Here is a 21754-nt window from a genome sequence, read left to right as displayed (position 1 = left end):
AAAAAAAGGAAAGAGAAACACTGGAAGAATTCGAGGCCAACAAGTAGAGATGGTCACGACCAGGCGGTAAACCCAGTGATGTTATCCCAGAGCACGAAAAGTAACTGAAAGCAGCAGACCCGTGAGGGAGATAAAATGGAATGCTCAGACTTGTCCCAGTTGAGCTAAAGTATTTACATGAAGTGCTATTTTTTACATTAATATTTATAAACAAATTGGTCAAAGAGAAAAAAAAGTGAGATAGTACAAAATAAACTTGGTGAAAAGGGAAACCTGCAGAGCCGATTGAAACAGAATAAAATCCAAGCCCAAAGTAAAACCAGAGAGACTGAAATACATCTTGAGAATCCAGGAGTAAAGAGAAAAGTCCTAAGTGTTAGATAACATTACCTTTTGAAAGGAGGATAAATACAAGTAAAAAAAATAAAAAAATCAGAGAAGAGAGCAATAGGGAACGAAAAGGTACACACAAAAAAGGGAAGGTTGACAACTTTAAGAGCCCAGTATCAGAACGATGTGAATTACTAAAAGTAATTGCTGATAGCTACTTGAGAATAGGTTACTGAACAGACTTTGGTGAAGAACCAGCTTGCAGGAGAAGGGAGTCCTTCTCCTGGTTTTTGTTGGCATGATAGTGGTAGGGTTAGCGTAGGTTAGATGAAAGTGGACCAATTCTGATTTGAGACTCACTAGTACATTCGTTTTCTTGTTAGGTAGGGAAAACCTTGGCATAGATAAAGGCATTTATTCCTTTTATTTAATAAAAATCAGTGAGATGGAAAGTCGGAGTCTGTCCTTCTGACCTGCGGCACACACAATTTCTTTCCAAGGAGCCGTTATCATGGAGCAATTCACACAATGTCTAGTAATTTCATTGGCTGCACCCAAAATACGTTAAGTTAAACTGGATTTGACAAACTGATGTGCAATTGAGAAAAATAAAGTTTAATTTTAAACAGTACATTAGTAACAGTTTGCAGTATCGGAGTGAAATGAGGAATAAAATATTCTTACTATGCAACTTGTCCATTTCAAGCTCTACTTCTTCACTCTGAAGTTTGCCTTCCTGGTGCACACACTCTGGAAAACAGTTGAACAATTATCATAAGTAACAAAATTACAGGCTTACTGCCTAGCAAATTCACACCAGCCAACCTTTCCAGCATTGATACTTAATGCATAGGGCATTTGTGGCCAGACGATGAATCTACCTCTACTCCACAAACTTAGCTTTTGGAACAAATCACAAATTTAGGGCCAATGACGAGATGAAAACCTCATGAACAGACTTTATCCAAGAACCACTTGCAAGTAGGAATCCTAAACACCTGTATACAATGAGCACATACTCTGCACATGCCGAGCAGCCGTTTGGATTTCAGTAACACAGGTTGATGAGTGTGCTACTCTTCTATAGCCACCAATCCCCCCACAAACCTACCACATTTGACATGCCTGAAGACCAGTTACTCTTCACACCACAATAAGGTAGAGAAGAATGGACAATGACAGGGCATGCATAACCTGGGCTTAGGGGTGGAAAGACAGGCCAGCAAAGAAACCACGACAGGGCAACAGATATTTTAGCTCCCCGAAATGATCTTTAAAAGAAAATAGTAACAATTGCTTTATTTTAGCACACGTTTTTCAGCTAACACCATGTTGTAGGGGAGCTTCCCAACTATTTCTCATGGATCCCAAGACCCGGGAGTAGTCTCTTACCTGGAACTCCATTTTTCCAGCGTTGGTATCTTTGATGGATTCACATGCTGGGAATATTTCCCGTCAGGCTGGGGAATCCTCCAACTTAAATTCAGCATGGAGCTGCCACCAGCCCATACCCTGCTCTGTGGGCCACACACACACACACACACACACGGGGTACACGGTTTTACCCCCAACCATGGGTGCCTTAGGGGTACCCCAAGGGTCTGTACACCAAACCAAAAAGGAGGAAGAGCCGCACTGCCAGGAGTCCCACATGGACTCCTGTGCAGAAAATAGAACACATGATAAAAGGACTACACGGCAAGGACATGGAGGCCATGTCCCTCCAAAGCATTTCCAGCATCGAAGTCCCCATTCTCGGTGCTGGTCTTGCTTTCACCTCTCCGCTTCTCCATGCTACTGCTGGCGCCTCTCCTCCAGGACGTGCTCACATCAGAGGCTCGCCTCTGCATCGGATAGTTTTCTCCTCCATTCAAGGTTCCTGGTCCCTTTATTCTCACCACCATACTTCAGATGGGCAGGTTTTTCATCAGTTGCTGGGTTCAAGGGGATACCATGTGGTAGTAATGTCAATAGGGTTTGAAACAAAACCAAGCAACTGCAGTAATTTCCACTCCTATATGCAGTTCTCATAGGGAGCTCCTTCTACAAATGGGAGTCCTTGTCCCCTAATCAAGCGGATACACTGCCAGTAAGGTCCCGCTTTCCCAGACACCTTGGAAGGGTCTTGCATAGCGGGCTCACCTCCCTAGCCTCGCAGGGGATGGTAAAGGAAAAAAGGGACGAATTATCCAGATAAATCATAGCTGACTTTAGTTTAGAGTTTACCTGCAATTTTTAACTGCATTGGTAGAGCAATGTGGGAGCCACTTGGCTACCAATTTATTTTTCAAGCCATACTCCAAGCTTCTCGTTTTTGATCACCGTCTGTGGGGACCAGGAGAAAGGTCTAACTTCAGTTGTGCTGATGCGGTCTCGGACTAGAGTCCATCCCAGCAACCTCTAGAGTAGTGCCATCTGGTTACCCTGAATTTTCTGCACAAGACATGCCCAGTGCACATCCTGTGTGGGTGGACCAGTGTGTATGGCTCTTTAGGGTCAAACAGAAGATGTGTCTGGTGTGCAATTTTGTTGGGGGGGCAGGAGGGGGTGAGTTGGCTTAGGCCAGTCCTTAAGTGAAACCGTAGGAGACCATGCCATTCCTCAGATTCATTCCTGAATTCCTTAAGGAATGTTTGGCCAGATTGGCTGGAACCTGGCTTCATGCTCCTTAATCTGCTTTCAACTCATGCAGGTCTTACTTTCTCCCTCCCTCCCTCCCTCCAATCCACCCACCCACGCACCCACCCCCTTGATGGTCGGACCGGCTGTCCCATCTTTGGACAGTTATTAGCTACAACTCAGAATTACAAGGTAGGGAGTCATTGCCTGCAGTGGTTAAATCGCCACAACTTCACTGCAGTTCCATCTTGTGCCATCCTGGGTGGTCACCACAGGTTTCCAATCATGGGACTGTTATTTGAATGCAACCTCTTGCCCCTTGGAGTGAGGCAATCCCACAAGGAGATCCATTCTTCCCGAGACCTTTTCAGTCACAGCTTCTACCAGTTAAGTAGTCCTGCTGGGTACATATTACACTTCATCCAGCATGATCATTGCTGGTTGAGGGCTCAAATCCCTTGGTGGTGTTTACAGGTCTGGTAAAGCGAGCCATCCCGGTGTACTTGCCAGGTTCTGGCATTGTTCGATTTGAAACCACAGTAATTGGCACCTTGAGCATTTGTCCATAAGGATAAATCACTTGGAATAGTTGTGAAGGGGCCTCCTGGGTCCAGAAGTAGCGGGGTGTTGCATGTCCTCCTAGCCATACCGATTAAAGTTTTGGTCCTTAAATCCTGCTTGTATTTATTGTTCTGGATCTGGCCCTTGAACCTAGCAATATTCAAGGGTGTTTCCTCTGGGGTAAGTTACTCATTTGGCCACACCAATGAGGTAAAAATCTGGTAGTTCCCATATTGCCACAGCTTGCCTATGGATTTTGACACTTTCCATATGTGCCAAACATTGACACTCAAAAAACAGAAAAACAGTACTTACCTGGACGGTTTCCAATTTCCCATTGTGTCTGTGGTGCTCTGAACCAAAAACTACCTTTTACGGTACCAGTGACAAGGTAACTGAATGTAATCAATGCAGTTCACTATGGGATAAGAATGGGCACGGTTACTGTTACTTTGAGGTGTGCTCTAGCTAAGCCCAGTGCATTATATCCAAAATGACTGGATTTTTAAGGTGGCCTAGTGTCATTTTACATGTGAAATGTTTTACCTTTCAGCCGTATGAATCCTGGAATGGGTTAGATTGTGGAGGAAATTGTCAAGCCACGTACAGGTATGGCGACTCCATGACGTTTACCCATTTAGGACTCCCATTACCCCAGACTGCTTTGCTTTAGAATGTGTAGAGTTCACCCACAGGTTCAGGTCTTACACTGGCAAGGGACTCCACTAGGACCCTACTGTTGTGTACATGCCCAATTAGAACGTGTGTTGTGTTCTACTCAAAAGTACTTATTTTAATTTAATTACTTATTGCGCAATTCTATAATTTAGTACTTGCAGTGTAACTCTTGGCTAATCTATTGTTGGCAGCTAGAAGGTCTGGCTGGTGGTTAATAGGTCTGAGTGAAGGAACAACTGTTTTGCCATTGCTGCATCTTGCGATTGAAACCCTCTGTTGCCCAAGGATAGACTCGTTTACACCCCTGACTAGAGGGTGGTGAAAGAAACTGAGGTTGTCCCACTTTCCCCTTGTAATATCTACAAAAATTATACAAATTCAACCAATAGTTTCCTAAATTTCAGATCAGTTCCTTCTCAAAATTCCAGAAACATTTAGGACTCCGATGACTCCATTTTTTTTTGTTTTTTTTTTTTTAATTTCTTTTATTGACTTTATGCAAACAAAACAAAAACCAAACAAGCAGCATAATCATAATAGTTCCATTACACATCAAGTTATCTTAATCACTGCTCCCATAACCCCTCCCTCCCCCGTGAGCCTATTTGTCAATCTCATTCAATGTTTGGCACATGCGGCCGGGTTTCGTTCTCTTCGGAGTCTGTTGGATCTGATATTACTCCAAACAATTCTGCCATTAGCGTTTTCCAAGCCAGCAGGGTACCCCCGCCTCCCCTTCATCAGCCCGGCTACTCGCTTCTTGCCATGCCACCGTTTCAGCCTCCGCCCATTTCTGCAAGTCCTTCCACCATAGGTTTGTGGCATTTCTTCCACCCCATGGCAGTCCTACGTTTCGCAAGCACATACGCCAGATTTCTCAGTTTCTCAATATGCTTGAGTTTCCGTGGCATAGGAAACCCTCCCAGTAAGCAGGCCCAGGCCGTGTCTGACAAGAGTAACCCCTTTATCAGCCAGTTTCTGCGCCACTTCTCCCCAAAAACACCTCATGATTGGGCACGACCAAAACATATGTGTCATGTCAGCGTTTTCCAGGTTACATTTAGGACACGCTGGTCTTCCAGCGTTTCGGAACTTAGATATCCTCAAGGGGGTCATGTATGCCCTATGCGTGACAAACAGCTGTATTTGTTTTAATCTGGCATTTCTAGACACTTTTTTGTGATAGCCCAGGGCATGCTCCCACACCCCATCCTCCATCGGGGCCCCCGCTTCCACCTCCCAGTGCAGTCTCAGATGTGTCAAATCTTTCCCCGCCTCAGCCTTCACCATCTCGTACACTCTCGAGATCTCATGACCTCCTTCGGATACATCATATATTGTTCCCAAAACTTCATCTGGTTCTTCTATCAAAACTGTCTCTGGCCAGGTATTCTTAATCATCTGCACCAATCTAATGTACGTGACATATTGGCCCGTGTGTAGCCCTGCCTCTTCGTTGAGTTCTATAAACTCCTTAATGGATCCCTCTTGCCAAACATCACCTAGCGTTGCCAGCCCCACCGATTCCCAGCAGGTCCTAACAATCACCCTCAGCTGATCATCCCCTCCTGACAAAGCAACCAGCGGTATCTGCAGGTGGCATGGGCATGGGACTTTCATCAAACGACAAGCCCTACGCCAAATTTTCCATCCAAGCCTCAACATCGCAGGACGCCCCCTCATTTCAGTTTCGGACAGTCAAATCATTTCTTTCAAATAAAACGGGGCGCAGTCCTGTCCAAGCACCCTGTGCTCAGGGGTCACTTCATCAGAAAGCCACTTGGCCACATACTGTAACTGTCCCGCCAAATAGTAAACCTCAAAATGTGGCAGTCGGATACCTCCTTTTTCATAAAAGTTCTGCAGTTTCCAAAACGCCACTCTATTTCGGGTACCGTGCCACAGGAAATCCCTACACATGCTGTTCAATTTACTGAAAAACTTCTTGGGTATTATGTATGGGATATTACTAAAGTAATGCAGGAGCCTGGGCAGAACTACCATCTTAAGCATAGCCCCCCACCCCATCATCGCCAAGTGCAATCTTGCCCAGAACTGCATGCTGTTGCTAATTTTCTCGACGGCTACTTCCCTATTGTGTCTGTGTTCTTCTTGCACCGTGTGATATACATCTACGCCCAAATAGCGAACAGAGCTAGTTGCCCATGGTACTTTTAGCACCGGTAGTCTATCTACAGGGGTCCCCTTATAGCTACCTAGCGGGAATATGACAGACTTTTGGGGGTTCACCGAGATGAACGACAACTCTGCATACCTTTCCATCACTTCAAGTATGTATAAGAGATTTTCTTCTGGGTATTGCAAGTACAGCAACAAATCATCCGCGTACAAGGATATCAAGTGTCGTTCCCCTCCTACCTCAATGCCAATCGCATCATACTGTGCCCTGAGGCATATTGCCAGAGGCTCCAGGGCTAAGATGTACAGCATCGGGGACCAGAGGCACCCTTGTCTGGTGCCTCTGCCAAGTTGCCATCTTTCGGATATCACAGCTCCAGTTCGGACCCTGGCAAGCGGCTCACTATACAACATCTTTGCCCACCTGATATAGCCCGGCCCCATTCCATACCCTTCCAAAGAGGCCAATAGCCATGACCACTTGACCGAATCAAAAGCTTTAACTGCATCTAGAGACACTATCGCCATCTCACCCTCGTTCTTACTACCCCATTCGACCACCCGGTGGAGTTGCCTATGGTTGTGTGTTATGTTCCTGCTCGGGACATAACCCGTTTGATCAGGATGTAGGAGTCTACCAATCACTTTCTGCTATCGATTTGCTAGGACAGCCGTAAGAATCTTGCTATCCTGATTTAGCATCGACAAAGGCCTGTAGGAACCACATCTATGCTCCGGTTTATTGGGCTTGGGCAGCGGTATTATGATCGCCTCTCTGAGTGACTCAGGCAACCGTCCTATCTCAAATGCTTCATTAAGCATGTCCAGCATTGGGGGGGGGAGGGGGGGGGGATCTGCTCCCGGGGTCTTACAGGTAGGCAACTGCTTCACAACCTCTTCTAACTCCTCCAACGTGATTGGCTCATCTAACTCCTCCCTCTATTCTTCACTTATCTTGGGCAGCCCTATGTCTTCTAACGTTTCAATTATCTTGCGTTGGTCACCCATCTCATCGTCTCCGTACAGCACTCTGTAATATTCCACAAATTCTTTGTTAACCCCCTCTTGCGTGGCCACTTCATCTCCGTCCTCCCTAATAATGGTCCTAATTGGAGGCCTAGGGGTCTCGCTTTTGTATAGCCAGGCCAAAAGGTGGCCTGTCTCATCTCTTCCCACGTGCTGCCTCAACATATTTCCTATAATTGAGATTGCAGAGTCTTTCCCAATGCCCTGCACATTGTTGCTGTAGTTGGAGTACCAGCTCCGTGTCTACGTCACCGCTCTTCAATGCTGTTTCTAGCTCAGTTTCCATCCTTTGCAGGTCAGCAAAGACCCCACCCTGTAACCCTCTTGATTTAGCAATGGCCGCCCCCCGCATCACCACCTTAAAAGCTTCCCATAGTGTGCCCGCGGAATCAACACTCCTAGTATTCTCTTCAAAGAAGTTAGCAATCTCTTCCCTTATATCTTCTCTAAAGACTGGATCTTTAAGCGCCTCCGCTCAGAGGCGCCATGTAGGGATCTTCGCCCTTGGGGAGCAATATTGCCATCCGAGGATCAGGGGCGAGTGATCCGAGAGGACCCTAGCCTTATATTCGATTTGAGTAATCTCAGACATCACATCTGCTGTAGCAAAGACGTAATCGAGCCAAGTGTGCAGTTGGTGCGGGGCTGAATAGTGCTAGTATTGCCTCTGTGGGATGTTTCATCCTCCACGCATCTGTAAAGCCAAAATCAGTTAGTGTCTGCAACGCTCTCCCGCTGGGCTAGGCTTACCCACCCTGCCATCAGATCTGTCCACCACAGGATCCACCACACAATTAAAGTCCCCACCCCAGATCACCGCGCTCCCTATACACGAACTAAGGTTGGCACACAGGGCTCTGAAGTATGCTGCTGTGTTTTGGTTGGGGGCATACGCGTTTACTATGCATACCTCCCTGCTCTCCACCAGCCCTCGCAATATAGCCATCCTTCCATCAGTCTCAACTACCTCTTGTATTGATTTGAACGGGACATGCGGTGCCACCCAGATTAACACCCCCCGGGCATATGCAGAGTATGGCGAGCCCACTACAGTCCCCCTCCACTTTCTCTTAACCAGGTCCAACTTCTCTTGCGTCAAGTACGTCTCCTGTAGTAGTGCGATATCTATTTTCTGCCTTTTCAGCTACATCATGATTTTGTTTCTTTTCAGATAGCTGTTAGGGCCCCCTGACGTTCCACGTTATTATCCTGAGGTCCCCCATAGGTAGTTATTAAGCACCCTCCCGATCCTCCGCCGATTCCGCCCCTTCATGCACCGCAAGCACAACATGCCGATTCCTCCAAATAGGCTTGAAACAAAACTTAAACTCCCCATAAACCCACACACTCAACTTCCCATCCCCCCCCACCTTCTTCCCACCCACCCCTCCCCCCACAGTACCCTCCCCAACCGTTGCCCAGCTCCATTCCTGGATCTCAGGCACCCCCACATCTAGCCCTGCCTAGCACAAGCTTCTACTCAGGGCTCAGTAGGGTAAAGCGCCCTAATGGCCGCTGAAACTAATCTATTGGGGTAGGTCGTCCACGTTCTGTTGCTCCTTGCAAAAAACATTACGCATACAGATGCCAAATCGTTACCAATTACAGTTACACTCACTATATTCCAGTCTAAATCAAGCACCAGGCTCAGATTGTGTTCAAAGCCAGTCAGTTACAGTTTCTCTGTACAATCAGGGTTCTCCTCCTTACAAAATCTTCATTCGGTATGATTCTGCCGATCACGATCCGCTTCTTGTTCTGGGCAGCCCTGCAGGTCCAGCCATGTGACAACATCCTCCGTGGTATCAAAAAAATAGCGCTTTGTTCTTATGTAGCACCTTCAATCATGCCGGATACAGCAGCATATATTTGACTCCCGCCGCCCTCAGCCTTCTTTTGACGGCGACATAACTCTACCTTGGCCTATGCACCTGATGTGAAAATATTCGAGGATCTTTCTCTGTCCCTGTAATTCAGGATCGTGCGATCCGCGATGATCGGTCTTGGCGGGGCCCCAATCCCTGTGAAAGATTCCCTGCTCCGATCCCTTGTAGGATCATGTTTTCGACATAGTTTGTGGGGTCTTGGCCTTCTTCCCCCTCCGGAAGGCCAACCACGCGCGTATGTTGTTCCTCATCGCCCTTCCTTCCGCCTCTTCCACACGATTTTCTAGGTTGGCGACCTGTTTTAAGACATGAATCTCTTTCGCATTGCTCGTGCTAACATCGGTATTAATCTTCACCCCACTTTCCAGACCGCTGGTCCTTTCTGCAAGCGCCCTAACATCTTGACGTAGCAGGGTGAGTTCCGTACCTACAGCATCAATCTTATTCTCTAGAGCTGTGCGTAGGCCCGCCATTGCCAAGTCCCATTTAGCACTCAGACCCGTTATAGCCTCCAGGATCTGGTGCTTGCCCCCTTTGGGGGCGTCTTCCACAGGGGTCACGACCATGCTCTGCACCGATGTTGAGGGGGTCCGTTGTGTTTTCGTGAAAGTCTCCATCGTGGGTTGCTTAGTCTTGACTCTCAACCCTTTCGCCGACATGGCGCTGCCCTCCACTCCTGTACGCCTCCGCCTTAGTGCAGCTGTTGCACTGTCCTTGGTCCGACAATGGTCTGGCTCTCAAGTCTCCTAGCTCACATTCGAAATGGCCCTTCAAATTGTCTTGCGGGTGGGCTATGTTCTCACACCCCCCCCCCCATTTAACTTCTGTAGGCCTCATCGCCCAAGCATCCAATGTTATCTCCTCCTGCAGTCAGATCTCCGAGGCTCCATTAGCGTATGCCAGGCCGGGCGCTCTCATGGTGCTAGTTCGAACACTCTGCCATATTTCCCGATTGTACTATTCCTCCAGGCAATTTACCGCAGCCATGTCCCGCAGTTCTGGGAAATCAGTTTCGTTTCTCCTCGGAGGCCTCACCTTTGTTAGCCGCCATCTTGGTGCCGAAGCGGCCACACAGCCGTACCAACAAAAACATGTATATCTCACGATTCCTCGGGACTATGAACTTCTCCAGCGAACTTCACTTGGCGTGCGGCTTCCGACGCCTGATCCCCCAAAGTTCTAGGCGCTCGTTGCAGTTTCAACAGGTAACTTTGGGAAAAATAAAGTCAGATCATCAGGAGCTCCTCACGCAGCACGTCCTATTCCATGACCAGTTAGCCACGCCCCCACATGACTCCATCATACCAGTCAGCATTGTGATAAGAATGCCTTTTTGCAAGAGTCTTGAACGCAAAGAAGCACATGGTTTCCTTTATTGCATCTTTGTGAAGTGCTAGCTTTAACACTGCACATGTAGAGTGCACACAAACAGTTATACCATAGATTTCCAATTTAGGACCTCATCTGTGGAGGTTTTGTTTAAACTACATGTGCTGAATCAAAATAAAGCGATTCAAACCAGTATTGAAAACATAAAACTGAGTTAAGTGAGTAGTAAAAAAAATAAACACATTGTTTCCTCCCATAGTGAGACTTGACAATGTCATAGCTCCAAAAAATAAATTGCTGATCTTTTATTTAGACAAGATGCAAAAATCAAGGCCCTTCCATGAAAGCAGGCCATTACTGTACCTAGGTATTTATTCTTTTCTTGCAATGCCTGTAAAGTGCTTTTGGAGGTCTCCAAATCGGCCTTCAGCATTTTGATCTGCCCTTCAAATTGAGTTTGCCGAGACATGAGCTCCTGAAAAAAAATGGAACAAATCCCAGACAAATGTCATTCAATCAAGATTTCTACAAAACAGCACAATTTTCTTTTTTAACAAAGACTCCCAGTCATACACATGCCATTCAATATAGATATTTTAGAAGAAAACAAGGCTTTGCCGTTCAGACCTTCCTTTGAAGGATGCTGTGTTGGGGTAAGCAGGCACTATGGTGGTTAGCAGACATTCAATCTGGCTATCAGCCTTCCACCAGTCACATGGCATGGCCTCCAAAACCTCCCATTGCCCAATCAAAGACAACAGAAGTCAAAAAATGCTATTACTAGGGCAATTATGTGGCAAATGTCAAGCTGGCGTTTGAAAAACAACCTGGTCTTTGTTGTCCAGTTTATGCTTTGTTTCCATTAATTCTGTACTCAAATTGCTCAACTTCTTCTTTAAGCCATCATCCGAGAACTGAAATACGAGAGACATGGCTAAATCAGAGAGCTCGACATAGTGAAAAAACAGACACAAGTCACTTTATACATTTCAATATAGAATGAGACATTTGACACATCAGGATATTGGATAATTTTGGGAAAGCAGACTTGAAAACTGCAGCATCTTATGAGCCAGAGGTTCACTCAAGCAGCCAAATTTGCAAGAAGCACGTTCTCCTAGCACAAAAGTGGAGCATCCTATTTGTTGCATGCATGCACATTTGGTCTGTGCATATGTGGAAAAAAGAAATTTGCTAAAGCATAGCAAGTTCACATTGGACAATTTAGCAGGTCACGTAAGCACATAATGCTCATTTACAGACTACCAGGACTTACATAAGAAGCTCTACAGAAGAAGCCTGTAATTAACCATGCATAAAAACATTTAAAAAAAGATTCTCAGCCACAAGTATTACTTTAAAAGCCCCCCGTCACAAGTGTTAAAGTCTAATGCCATAGTGGCCCTTTATTAGTAAGCAAGCCCATCCCACTAAGAACAGTGATTTCACCAAGTCATCCAAGTGACTTATCACTTCCACAAGTTGTCATGCACATCATCAATGTGCAGGGACAGATCACATCAAGAGCATCCCTGGCAAAGATAGGGAAACGACCTGGTGTGGTGGTTAGACATCAAGGTTTTGCCTACATCAATGAAACCAGAAATGTCAAACATGCAGAGACTATGGAAGGCATGTGGAAGACAATTTAAATATACTACAAAAAAAAATAATGGGGCCACCAGAAAACACTAAAGGTATCTCGCATTAATCCAACATGCGATGAGACCTCTCCCGCCCCGCCCCCCCCCCCCCCCCAAAACTCACTTGTAAAAATTATGCTGCCATTGCATTATGAAACATAATGGGGGGGCGGGCTACTACACATTTCAACCAACTGTATTGCTCCAAACAAGGAATTTGCACAGCAGATTTACCATTTATGGGACACGGCCGACTTAGAAAATAATGATTTAAGTGTTAACAAGGGTGCAATGACCAATCACAGTGCAGAAAATGTTTGCATTCCTAATAATGCGGTCTACCAGACTTACCTTAGATTTCATAAGCTCATTGGCTTTGTGCAAGTCAGCCAGCTGTCTTTCCAAGGAAGCTATAATGGCTGAGAGAGAGGATTTCTCCCGGATGGCTGATGTTAGTTTAGCTTCAGTCTTCTTAAATTCATCCTCTAGATCAAGCAATCGTTTATCCTGCTCGCCGCGTTCCTTAACCAATGAACGGATCTGTTGGTGAGATTGTAAGCCAATCAATACTTTATTCAGATTAACATATCCCTGAAATCAACAATTGGAGATTATATAAAAAAAAAAAAAACACATTCTTTATAAGAAAAGCAGACTAGTTAAAAATCAACATTCACCTAAGTACAAAAATCTGCCCTTCCCAGATCCTACAAAAGGACTGTCCGAACCCAGATATAGTCCAATTATTTAGGACAACTATATGTTCCTTCTTAGAGGGAGTCATTAAAAATGATTTAAGTGCGAAATGCAAGGCAGCAAAAAGAAATTACCAATATACTCCAACCCTCCTGTAGATGAAATCAGGTCTAAAAATGAATCTACTTTCCAAGGGCTTTCATCAGTTTTTACACTTGATCAGTTTCCTTCGTCACACTAGCTAAGCTTGACGTATAAAAACATGGCCCAAGCCATAATTTGCGTTTTAAATACTCTGAAAAAAATATAATATGCTGGACGGTGGTGCGTAAAACTATAATCTTTAAGAACTGGCACCAATAACAGTCAGTGTGCTGCGTACACGGAGCAGAAGAGGAATGAGCCAGATCCTCTACCTCTGCCCTACACACACGGCCACCTTGCTTGAGAACCATGGCCTGCTGACCTTTTTGACAGGACTTCAGACTCTTGTTATAGGACACCTTTGATACTTGCGATTAGTCCAGACCAAACAATCCTCGATTTTGTTGGTTGCCAAGATCATAAAAGACCCGTTGGCTGGTTTCCACAATTTCCAGCGTTTCCCTGCTTTTAATTTATCCAGGCTGGAGCCCTTTCTTTCAGATCACGACTCGACCATTTAGCAGAATCGGATTATCAAAATGCAGCATAGCAATAATTTTCTCCAGCATTTGTTTTATTTATAAGAGACATTCGATGTTCTCTGCTTCCGTTCATGTTAGAAGTTGTAAAGCTCTGGGGCAGCATCCAATAAATACTGAATCGCAGGCGTAGACCAGTGCCAGAATTAACATGTCCCCTATTTTGGGTACATCAGCATTACAGTCAACCAACTCCTTATGAAGGCTTAATGTACAAGGACAACAGGGCAAAAAGCACCGTTGTGTAACCCCAGCCCATACGAGGAACCAGAGTGCAGTTTCCCTCATCTCTGAACGTTACACAGGCCTAGTTATCCAATAAGAATTCAATAAGAATATCCAAAATGCCAAATGGGCAATCATAGGCCCCAAGCACCCGCCATAGCATACTTCCATTTGCTTTGTCGCAGGCGGTGCTTAAGTCCATAAAAGCCAAATACACAGCTCCTTTTTATGTAAAGCGAATTAACCATTATATGCAAATTTAGCCCTTGCACCATGGTTCCCAGTAAACTAGAACCCTAATTGGATTGGGCAAGTATTGCCTATGAAGTTGCCCATTCTGCCAAAACATTCAAATTACATCGTACAAATATCCTGAAGCTTGTATTTATTATGTGGGAAATAAGCCTGTAGGAATGAGGAGAATCGCTACGACCCTTTTTTTTCCACACTTTATTATTTTTCATATAAACAATAGTAAAAGCAACAATGCTTCACAATCAGCATAAAGAATAAATTTTACAAAAAACAAGAGCATCATAAATAATGCAAATCAAACAGAAAACCAACTGTAGTGAAACATAACCAGCAAGATAACCACACAAGACAGCACAAAAAAAAAAAAAAGGGGAACCCCACCCTTTTCACTACGACTACCATAACCGTAAAAACAAGTCCACCTTCCCATCAATCATATAGAGCCATAAAGGGACCCCATAATTTCTAATAATCCTCATCTTTATTATGAAATGAAACCTTATCATACTGTGCCAAAACATGTAATTCCGTCAGCCATTCATCAACATTAGGTTTCCTTCTCGATTTCCAAACCCCGAGTATTAACCTGATAGCCACCGTTATGGCCCTATCAATCCAACAAGAATGTCTCGTAATTCGACCACCCCTATCCTTACGGGAAAGTAGTATGATATTCACTGCCGACCTCCGCAAAACCACATCAAAAATCAAATCAATTCTATCAATCACTGCCGTCCAAAACTCCAGCACTCTCAGGCAGTCCCACAATAAATGCAATAATGTACCCCTATCATTCTTGCAACCCCAACACAAATCATCTGGCCGGAGCCCCAGTCTAAACATCCTAACAGGCGTCCAATAAAAAACTTTCCAATAATTTTTTGTTGAATTAAACGTAAACCCATATCAGGACCCAAAGTCAAGTTAACCTTCAGAATGTATTTCCAATCTAACTCAGAAAGTTCATCCAGAACATCATCCGACCAAACATTTCTTAATCTAGACCATGCCCCCCGGAGTTTCTCATCAATAGGCATAAATTGCATATAAGTACCTACCCCGTATTCCAGACCTTCCAATAAAGTACTAATCTCTGGTTTATTCCCAATAGAACCATCAGCCAATTCCAATCTATTATTTATCATATTCTCAAAAGCCAAGTACCTATTCAGTTCACTTCGCCTCAGACCATACCTATTCATCAATTCCGCAAAACTCAACAACCTATCCCCATCCAACACATCTACCAACTTCAGAATATCCTTGTTAATCCAACTGAGCCAATTCAAACATTTATTATCAATCTGTAAAAGCAGTATTGTACCATATAGAAGCATCCCTACTGAAACCATAACTCATTCCATTGTCTCGAAACCACTCTCCAATCACTTGTCTAGTAGCCACAATCGGGCGCAACTTCAATCTATTAATTGGCAATTTATCCATACTGTATACGGATCTCAAGTCAAAAGGAGCACAAATGCCCCTTTCCATACGCAACCAAATTGGTTCATTCACCCCACAATCTCTAAAATAGGAGCTTTTTTCAAGTAAAAAAGCCTTGTAATATTTTACCAAGTCAGGGAATCCAAATCTCCCATCCTCAACTTTTTGTACTAGCATGTATTTCGGAACCCTAGGCCTTTTTCCAGAACCCCACAACTCTTTGATGGGGGAAAAAAAAAATGATGTTTGGCTCAGTATGTGCGCCATGCTCGCCAGCTGTTTCTTTTCTCAATCAATTGAGCCTTTTGTTGGATGGCATGGAGGGTGATTCATTAGTGTGGGGCGGTGGCTTTAATCTAGTGATGAATAGCAAGATGGATCGTAAATCGGAGTGTAGATATTATAATGAGAAGGTTAGTGAGCAACTCAGGGCGTTTGTATTTAAATACAATCTTATTGATATATGGAGAGAGCTCAATCGTGGCAAAGAAGAGTTTTCCTTTCATTCACCTGTTCATGACTTTCTCCAGAATAGATTTCTTTATTAGTGTAGCTTCGAGTAGTCCCACTATCTCGACGAATATACTGGAAAGAAATCTGACCATGCTCTATTGGACCTCCAGCTGATTTTGGACAGTACAAGTCCTAAGACGAGAAGGTGGAGGATGCAAGCAGAAACACTGAAGGATAAGTTGGTTACGGAGGGCTTAGAGGCATTCATTGGGCATTACTTTGAGGAAAATATAGGCTCGGCCAGTATTAAGTCTGTTTGGGATTGTTTTAAGGCAGTCTTGAGGCGTGAATTGATTAGTAGGTCTGCCCATGTGAAGAAGCAACATTCGATTAGTGATCTGGAGACGGAGATCAATGACTTGCAGAGGGTTTGTGCTACTGATGGTTCAGGACAATCCAAGCTGAAATTGCGTAAGTTAGAGGCGGAACGGAAGACTCGCATTCAAAATTTGTCGAGTAAAAGTTTGTTTTATTCGAAACAGAAGTTTTAGGAAGCGGATGATCGTATTGGCAAATTATTGGCATATAAGTTTAGGGAGATGGAGTCTGAATCATGCGTTTCTTCCATCCAAACTGATGGTGGTATTACCTTAAATAGGAATGGTGATATTTGTGGTTATTTCAAAGATTATTATGAATCATTGTACAGAGAAGACTGACCAGACTGTTGATAGACTGGACACATTTGAGAACATTTCGCTCTCCAGACTGACTCTGGAGAAGCGTACTTCTCTTGATGCTGCAATTGAGGTTGCTGAAGTTAGTTTGGCCATATCACAAATGAGAGATGGAAAATCACCGGGTCCCGATGGTATTGTCTCGGAATTTTATAAAAAAAATTCGAAGTTCAATTGGCACCTGTCTTGTGTGAACTTTATGAGTTTGTTGCATCGGGAATGATGTGCGATTCCATGAAAGAGGCAATGATTGTGGCGATACCAAAACCTAATAAGGATCACACTAGATGTGGAAATTACAGGCTTATCTCAATGCTAAATGTGGACCTAAACATTTTCACTAAAATTTGGGCCAACAGATTGGGATTATGTATGAAATATCTGGTTGATGGGTCACAGGTGGGTTTCATTCCGGGGAGATATGTCTATGACAACATTCAAACCGTGTTAAATGTGGTTGATGCCCGATTTGGGAGGGACACAAATAAATCCTAGGTTTTTTTGATGCTGAAAAAGCCTTCGATAGGGTAAACTGGAAGTTTCTGAAATTCACATTACTAAAAATGGGTTTTGGCCCGATTTTCATGAGAATGGTAGGATGTATTCATAATGATGTTAAGGCCCGGGTATTGGTTAATGGTGTGGTTTCGGATTCGTTTCAGTTGTTGAGGGGCACGAGGCAGGGTTGTCCGTTGTCACCTTTTTTGTTTGATTTGGCGTTGGAACCTCTTGCTACTTATTTTAGACAATGAGATTAGAGGTATTAATGTTGGGAAAGTTGAGGTGAAAGTCCTATTGTACGCTGATATGCTTCTTATGTTACCGAATCCACAAGTGTGTGGGGCTGTAATAAAATCAATGTTTCAAGAGGTGGGTGAATTGTCAGGGCATAAGGTGAACTGGGATAAAACTGAGGTTTTCCCCTTGTCTGGTCGGCGTGGAAGTTCAGTTTTGAGTTCATGGAATTGTAAATGGTCTACAGGGGGGTGGGGGGCGGGGTTTAAGTATCTAGGAATTCATATTATTGGGGATTTAAAGAAATTACTGCAATATAATCTGGATTTGGTAACCGCGCAAATGTCCTTATTGATTAGGAGATGGGAGAGATTGACATTGAATCTGTGGGCTAAGATCAACGCAATTAAAATGGTTCTTTTGCCGAAAATCTTGTATGTTCTTCAGTCCATCCCGTTGTTGTATAAGAAACAGGCTACGACCCTTCTTGAACAAGGATTACCCTCCCCATTCAGGTATTATGGGGAGTCTCTAATATTGCATTGAATAATATCGTTGAGATGACCCAATACTTCTATGTAATCCTGGTAATAGGCAGGGATCTCATCCGTTATAGGTGCTCTATTTGGTTTAGCCAACTTAATAGCCGTTATACCCTCATTGTACGTGAAATTCAACCTGCCATTTCAGTCTGTTCTGAGAGCATTAGCAGGGATAATGCTAACGTTACTATGTTCTGTAAACTAACTCCCAACCTTTCATCTCATCTGTTCAGTTAGATAATTTAGAGAAATGCACCACCCAGCTAGTGTCTGGAATCAGTTTCCAATCCAAATGGTTGCCCAGTATATTCTGGAGCCTTGTTCCCAGCCTCCCAACATGTTTTGGAATGCTTATCCATACTTGCTACTTCCAGCGTTTCCCCAGGAGATTTGGTCCAATTTATTTTTTTCCCCCCTGGTTCAAGAAAAGGTTTGAGTTCTTGCCGATATAGTTTCAGTGCTAGGTGCATCCCCTCTTCAATGTGGTCAAGAGTGCCATTTTTGTGGATCTACAGCAGTCGTCAAACCACTCCTTGCCCTTTCCTGATCAACAATCTATCACGCCAAACCACAGAGGACTCAAATTACAACGGTAAGGTTCATCTCCGAACCCGAAACTTACCCATATGACTCTGTCCCTACTGTTACACTAGCGGGTGCTCCCAAGGGTCATACAACAAACACTATGTACTCAGCATCTGTTCAGCATTTACAAATTAGCCCAGGCGCACCTTAATGCCAATATGTCTAACTCAATTGCTGAACACATTGCCCAGTTTGAATTTTGCCAGCAATTCCTGCGATTCCCCCTCCACCCGAAGCTTATTATCACACCCTTGCATTTGCATTCCTGCCTCCTTGCATTTGGGTAGACGCCATGCACTCTCCCACTGCAGGAATTAGCTCTACACCCGCGTGCGAGGTTGTAGCCACCCTCTCAGGATCACCCCCTTCTTTTGCCTACATGTACACGGTCCACAAAAGTATTCATGTGATATAATTAAGAAAGTATCCTATGTAACTAATAGAATATGCCGGTCTTGTAACTAAAGTATTCATTCAAGTGATGTAACTAAGTATTGCTGTCATGTATCCCTGCAACTAAGGTCCCCACAAGTAACAGTGTTGCGATGCCCGAGGGCTGCCTGTGCGCTACACAAATGTAAAAATAAATAATCATACTGTTGATCACAAATAACTCCTTAACACCCCTAAGTAGTGCTGGGTTCTCCTTCAGTAGGGGCAAAAAAATAGGTTTTTATTGGATCTATTATTGATTTGTTAACCGTTTCCCCACCTCATTCGTTTAGTGGATTGATCCTTACAGGTAACCCGTCACATGTTGAATGATGTTACCTCTTGGGGTACTCACCACCTCCCTCCCCCCAACCCCTGCTCAGTTGAACAGTCGATACCAGGGAATAATGATCGCTAAAAAGACCAGTTTAAATACAGAGTTGCTATAGCTTTGTCCATAGGCTGAATGTTATCAAAAAATTAATCCATGGCAGAGCTTCCTCTGGTGCTCCTAAAAGTTGCTAAACTAGGGATGTCACCACATATACCATTGATGGATTTCATCCCCATTTTCACAAGCCAGTGGAAATATTTTAGGCCCTCCACACAGGTTCTGGGGTCCGACATACAAGAAGCCGGAATGGAATACCAAACACCACATCTTCCGCAGGGCTATAGAAATCCCACACACACCACTTCTGGTGGGCCACTGCCCAATTTAATATTCAGATCCCCACCCCCCATTAACATGTCATCGGTAATTATTTTTTTTTCTTTTTTTTTTTTTTAAAGAGTTCTCAAAGCCAACAGATGTGTAAAAGTAGGGCTATTATATATTTAAAAAGGAATGCAGGGAACGAAATAGAGGGGCGCTGAGAGCAATTTAGCACCTAGCAGAGTTCAAAGTGCTCCTTATATCACCTTTAAATTCCAAGGCAGGTGCTTTATCTCCTGCTGAAATAGCCTCCTGGGAACATACATAAATTACCCCAGTCAGCCTCCTCCATGATTATGATCTGTGTCATTTATAACGCGCCTGTATACAAGTGATTCTAGGCGTGACACAATGGAGGGCAGACGAGAAACGATCTTACTAGGCCTTGTGTCATTCAGATCGTGCAAGTGCAGCAATGCAAAGTGCAAGAGATGGGGTGTCTCAGGCAAACAGAAGGGAAGTAGTGCAATCAGGAAAGCTTTGCTCGGAGTAAGTGCAGCATGGTTCTCGTTAAGTGCAAGGAGGCAGGGGGACTGTAGGAGGTTACAGTTACAGCTGCGAAGTGCGCCGTAGGCAGTGCAGGGGAGACAACTCATGGAGGAGCCTGGTACCCAACCAGTCGGCGCAGCAGAAAGGTAGGTCCACAACAAGCAGGAGAAAAGGAAGGTCTTCAGCTGCTCCTGGAACTTACGGAGCTCCAGCTCAAATTTGAGAGTGGCAGGGAGGCCATTCCAGAGGGAGCCACCTGCAGAAGTGAGAGATCGACCGCCCCCACTCTCTGCCTGGAGAAGCATCTGACCCTCAGTTGGAAGTAGCTGAGCGAAAGGGCTTGAGAAGAAAGTCATTTGGGAAGAGTGTTGGATGCAGTGCAGGCCCTGGGCCCAGAATGCCTTGTGGACAATGCAGAGGGTCTTGAACTTGATCCTTGCAGCCACCGGGAGCCAGTGGAGAGATTTGTGGGCTGGGAAGATATGGTCCCTGGACTTGAGGCCAAGGATAAGAGTCGCAGTCCTGTTCTGGATTAGTTGCAGAGGGTAAAGAGAAGAGGAAGGCAGATGAGAAAGGTTGTTGCAGTAGTCCAGCCTAGAGAGAACCAGGGCTCTGGAGACAGTGAGTGAGGGGAAGTGAGAAAGTCATTCCTCCAAGTAGGTGCAGCTGATCGGCCTTCTTGGCAAGGTCCGTGATGTGAGGAGAGCATGGAGTCGAAGATGACAGCATGGTTTTTTGGCTCACAGGAAGGCGAGGAAAGAGGGCCCACGGACAGCAGCCAGAGTGAGGGGGAGAAGGAGCCCCAATAAAAAGGATCAGGCTTACTGGCACAGATTGTTGGAGGCGCACCAATCCTGAATCACGGAGACAGTCAGGAATGAGAGAGGAGCCTGGAAGAGAGCAGAGTGACACACGCATAAACAAAGTTAGAGATCAAGTGGGCCAAAGGGGCCAAGTAGACATTGAAGAGCCAGGGTGAGAAGATAGAGCCCTGGGGGAACACCACATGTGGTGTGAGGTGGTGGAGAAAAAAGGACCAAAGTTGCACCTGGGAGGGTCTGGTCCAGGAGGAAGGAGATAAACCACTCCAGGGCCAGATCCGCGATGAACTGGTTCTCAGTCGATTGATCAGGATGGTGCGATTGACGGCATCAAATTCAGAGAAAGGGTCAAGAAGGATGAGGACAGAAGGAAGGCCAGAGTCGATTAGAGAGCGGATCTCCATGGGTATTCAGGAGAGCAGTTTCCATGCCTCTGGCTGCTCTGAAGCCAGACTGATGGCTCATGGAGACAACCAACAGATTCAGCGTGGAGAGTAAACTGGGAGATGGGCAACTTTTCCAGGAGTTTGTCCAAGAAAGTAGTGAGGGATCAGGCAAGGTTTGCTGGACAGGTAGTATCAGAAGAAGGCTTTTTAAAGGAGATGGTGCACAACCGAGTGCTTGAGGAGAGGGGAAGATCCAGTGGTGAAAGTGATTGCAGAAATCGCCAAGGCTGGAGCGAGGGTGTCCAAGAGCTAAGACAAAGGTGACTAACCTAAAAAAGCAACC

General features: G+C 44.8%; 1 protein-coding gene across 3 annotated transcripts in view; it reads right to left on the bottom strand.

Annotated features, from left to right (window-relative positions):
* Window positions 1–21754, bottom strand: part of HMMR (hyaluronan mediated motility receptor) — a 630884-nt gene that overhangs the window by 502449 nt on the left and 106681 nt on the right. For all 3 annotated transcript variants that reach the window (XM_069654282.1, XM_069654284.1, XM_069654283.1), the window contains exons 5-8: window positions 12563–12751; window positions 11396–11482; window positions 10932–11043; window positions 1015–1080 (exon numbers count right to left, since the gene is read on the bottom strand). In XM_069654282.1, coding sequence (XP_069510383.1) covers window positions 1015–1080; window positions 10932–11043; window positions 11396–11482; window positions 12563–12751 — 454 coding nt within the window. The remainder of the gene's footprint in view (window positions 1–1014; window positions 1081–10931; window positions 11044–11395; window positions 11483–12562; window positions 12752–21754) is intronic.

This window comes from Ambystoma mexicanum, chromosome 3q (assembly GCF_040938575.1).
Source record: "Ambystoma mexicanum isolate Mex_15411 chromosome 3q, UKY_AmexF1_1, whole genome shotgun sequence".
In the NCBI taxonomy this organism is placed as follows: domain Eukaryota; kingdom Metazoa; phylum Chordata; class Amphibia; order Caudata; family Ambystomatidae; genus Ambystoma; species Ambystoma mexicanum.
Note: the sequence above shows the minus strand (reverse complement) of the source record. Positions and strands in the feature narration are given on the sequence as shown.